Source organism: Gossypium hirsutum, chromosome A12, assembly GCF_007990345.1.
Source record: "Gossypium hirsutum isolate 1008001.06 chromosome A12, Gossypium_hirsutum_v2.1, whole genome shotgun sequence".
Classification (NCBI taxonomy): domain Eukaryota; kingdom Viridiplantae; phylum Streptophyta; class Magnoliopsida; order Malvales; family Malvaceae; genus Gossypium; species Gossypium hirsutum.
In genome coordinates, this window is record NC_053435.1 from 64,394,167 (window position 1) to 64,397,158 (window position 2,992).

The 2,992-nt window shown below is 46.0% G+C and overlaps 1 protein-coding gene across 1 annotated transcript; it reads right to left on the bottom strand.

The window, feature by feature from the left end:
* Positions 1 to 418: 418 nt before the first annotated feature.
* On the bottom strand, positions 419 to 2,710 carry LOC107921751 (uncharacterized). The gene is made up of 6 exons (XM_016851571.2): positions 2,416 to 2,710; positions 2,039 to 2,328; positions 1,855 to 1,939; positions 1,477 to 1,686; positions 658 to 752; positions 419 to 547 (listed from the first exon to the last, which is right to left on the bottom strand). The coding sequence occupies exons 1-6, from the start codon at positions 2,708 to 2,710 to the stop codon at positions 419 to 421; spliced, it is 1,104 nt and encodes a 367-aa protein (XP_016707060.2).
* Positions 2,711 to 2,992: the final 282 nt, after the last annotated feature.

Below are 2,992 nucleotides of genomic sequence, written 5' to 3' on the forward strand. Positions count from 1 at the left end.
AACTACAGCTCTACGGTTTAGGGCATCGGCTACCATATTACCCTTGCCTGGGTGATACTCAATCGAGCAGTCATAATCCTTAAGCAACTCTATCCATCTCCGTTGCCTAAGGTTGAACTCCTTCTAAGTCAGCAACTTCTTGATACTCTTATGATCCGTGTATATGACACACCTTTCTCCGTACAGGTAGTGTCTCTAAATCGTAAGTGCAAAGATTACTGCTGCCAATTCAAGGTCGTTAGTAGGATAGTTCACCTCGTGAGGCTTAAGCTATCGCGATGCATAAGCAACCACCTTACCCTCTTGCATCAACACACTGCCCAAACCCACATGTGATGCATCACTATACACGGTAAAATCCTTCCCAGACTCCGGCTGAATTAATACAAGTGCCTCGGTCAGAACTTCCTTCAACTTCTCAAAAGCTTCCTGTTGCTTCTCGGTCCAAACAAACGGTGCTCCTTTCCTTATAAGCTTTGTCAAAGGTGTTGCTAACACAGAAAAACCTTCCACAAACCTTCTGTAATACTCTGGCAAACCTAGGAAACTTCCAATTTCAGACACCAACCTAGGTGGCTTCCACTCCAGAATTGCTTCAATCTTTCGAGGGTCCACTTTGATCCCCTCAGTAGAGACAACATGACCTAGAAAGGTTACCTCCCTCAACCAGAATTCACATTTACTAAATTTCACATAAAGTTCTCTCGCCCTCAATACTTGCAGCACAATGCGGAGATGTTCATCATGTTTCTCTTCAGTTTCAGAATACACCAAAATATCGTCAATAAAAACGACCACGAATCGGTCCAAGAATGGTAGGAATACCCGATCATTAGATCCATAATGCTGCAGTTGCATTCGTCAACCCAACTGGCATAACCAAAAACTCGTAATGACCATACCGAGTCTTGAATGTCGTCTTATGAATATCCACCTCCTTGACCCTTAATTGATGATATCTAGATCGAAGATCAATCTTGGAAAATACCGAAGCTCCTCTAAATTGGTCAAAAAAGTCATCGATTCTTGGCAGAGGGTACTTATTCTTAATCGTCAGTTTGTTCAACTGCCGATAATCGATGCACATCCGCATCGTCCCATCCTTCTTTTTCACAAACAACACCGGTGCTCCCCACGGGAACACACTCGGCCTAATAAAGCCTCTATCCAACAACTCTTGAATCTGTGCTTTCAGCTCTACTAACTCCTTCGGTGCCATCCTGTATGGTGCGATGGACACTGGTGCCATTCCAGGCAACAAGTCAATTCCAAACTCAACTTCTCGGTTCGGAAGCAATCCTGGGAGCTCTTCTGGAAAAACATCTTGGAACTCCTTAACGGTTCTAACTTTATCCACCGTCAGACCTTCAGTCTCCGACTGACTCAAAAATGCCAGATAAGCCTCACAACCCTTACGAATCCACTTCTCGGCTCTCAATGCTGACACCACATTGGACAAATAATCCCTTCGCTCACCTATCATCATAACCTCATCACCCTTAGTGGTCTTTAACACCATACGCTTAGCTGCACAGTCCAGAGTTGCCCTATGCTTAACAAGCCAATCCATCCCCAAAATGAGGTCGAATTCTCCTAATGGTAACTCCATCAAGTCTCCAAAGAAAATCTTTCCTTGAGTTTCTAAAGGCACGTCTCTATACAGTCCGTCTACCCTAACCGAGTGGCCTAAAGGACTTAGTACAGATACCCCACTCACAATCTCCTCAGAGTTCAGACCCAACGACCCAGATATGGCACATGCAACATACGAATGAGTAGATCCAATATCTATCAAAGCAGTCTACGGCATGCTAGAAATCAAGAACGTACCAGTTATGACATCGGGTGCATCACCCTCCTCTCGGTGACGAGCTATATACACCAACGCTGGCTGTAGAGCTTCAGCATTTTCGACCCCTCTGCCAGGTACTCCTCGACCCTGACAAATTCCATTACCGCCCCTACCTTGTCCACGTCCTCTCGGTGGTTGTGGTCCACCTCACACTAGTTGAGCAACCCTCCATTCTGCAACTTAAACCTGATCTATTTTCTGCGGACAGTCCTTTACTTTATGCTCCATAGATCCACACCGGAAACAAGCACAAGAACGTTTCCTACACTCGCCCAGATGTATCTTATCACAGTCCCCACAAACTTGTGGTCTAACAATATTCATTGAAACTGCTCGACGTGGCTCTTCTACTCTTGCCTTTTTAGTACTCCTATTTACACCACCCGAGGGTCTCGAATCCCTCCAAAATTGGTTCCGATCCTTTTCACAATTCTGTCTTTTAGTACGCTTCACCTCCTCAACCATCTTAGCTTTCTCTACCAAAGCAGCAAAGTCTCACTCCCTCTGCGGAGCAATTAGCACCCTAAGTTCATCTCTAAGACCATCCTCGAAGCGCACACTACGTTCATACTCCGTAGCAACTATCCCAACGACATACCGGCCCAGCCTTAGAAACTCAGCCTCGTACTGACCAACCGTCTTACTTCCTTGAACCAGATTCAGAAATTCTTTCCTGCGGGCGTCCACATAACTTGCCCCAACATACTTTCCCTTGAAGACCGTCTTAAACAGCTCCCAAGTCACCCTGTCAGTAGGGGTCCCATCTCTCACAGCGAGCCAGCACTGATAAGCCTCATCCCATAGCAATGATATCACTTCCTTTAGCTTCTGCTCTACGGAACAGTCTAAGTCATCCATAATCTGTTTCGTAGCCTCTAACCAATACTCAACCAAATTTGGGGCTACACAAGATACGCCCCTAAAAATCTCCGCCCCGTTAGCTCAGAATCGCTCGAAAATAGATCCTTGAATTTCGTTACCCGTACTTACCCCGGCAACCCTTTCCAGAACACGAAGCTTTGCTTGAGATAGAGTGTCATCCCCGACACCTCAATCATGAGACTCCACCTCTGTTGCAAGTGGTACCGGTGCATCTGTCGCTGGCATATGTCCTGAAGACGAAGACCCAGCCCGTGTACT

Excerpts from the sequence above, each read along its gene's own strand:
- LOC107921751 (XM_016851571.2), bottom strand. The coding sequence starts at position 2,710 with ATGGATGACTTAGACTGTTCCGTAGAGCAGAAGCTAAAGGAAGTGATA. Across the intron at positions 2,329-2,415 it reads AGTTGCTACGGAGTATGAAC|AGAAAGCTAAGATGGTTGAG; the intron begins GTAGTGTGCGCT and ends CTGCTTTGGTAG. Across the intron at positions 1,687-1,854 it reads AGCTCGTCACCGAGAGGAGG|GCCACTCGGTTAGGGTAGAC; the intron begins GTGATGCACCCG and ends TAAGTCCTTTAG.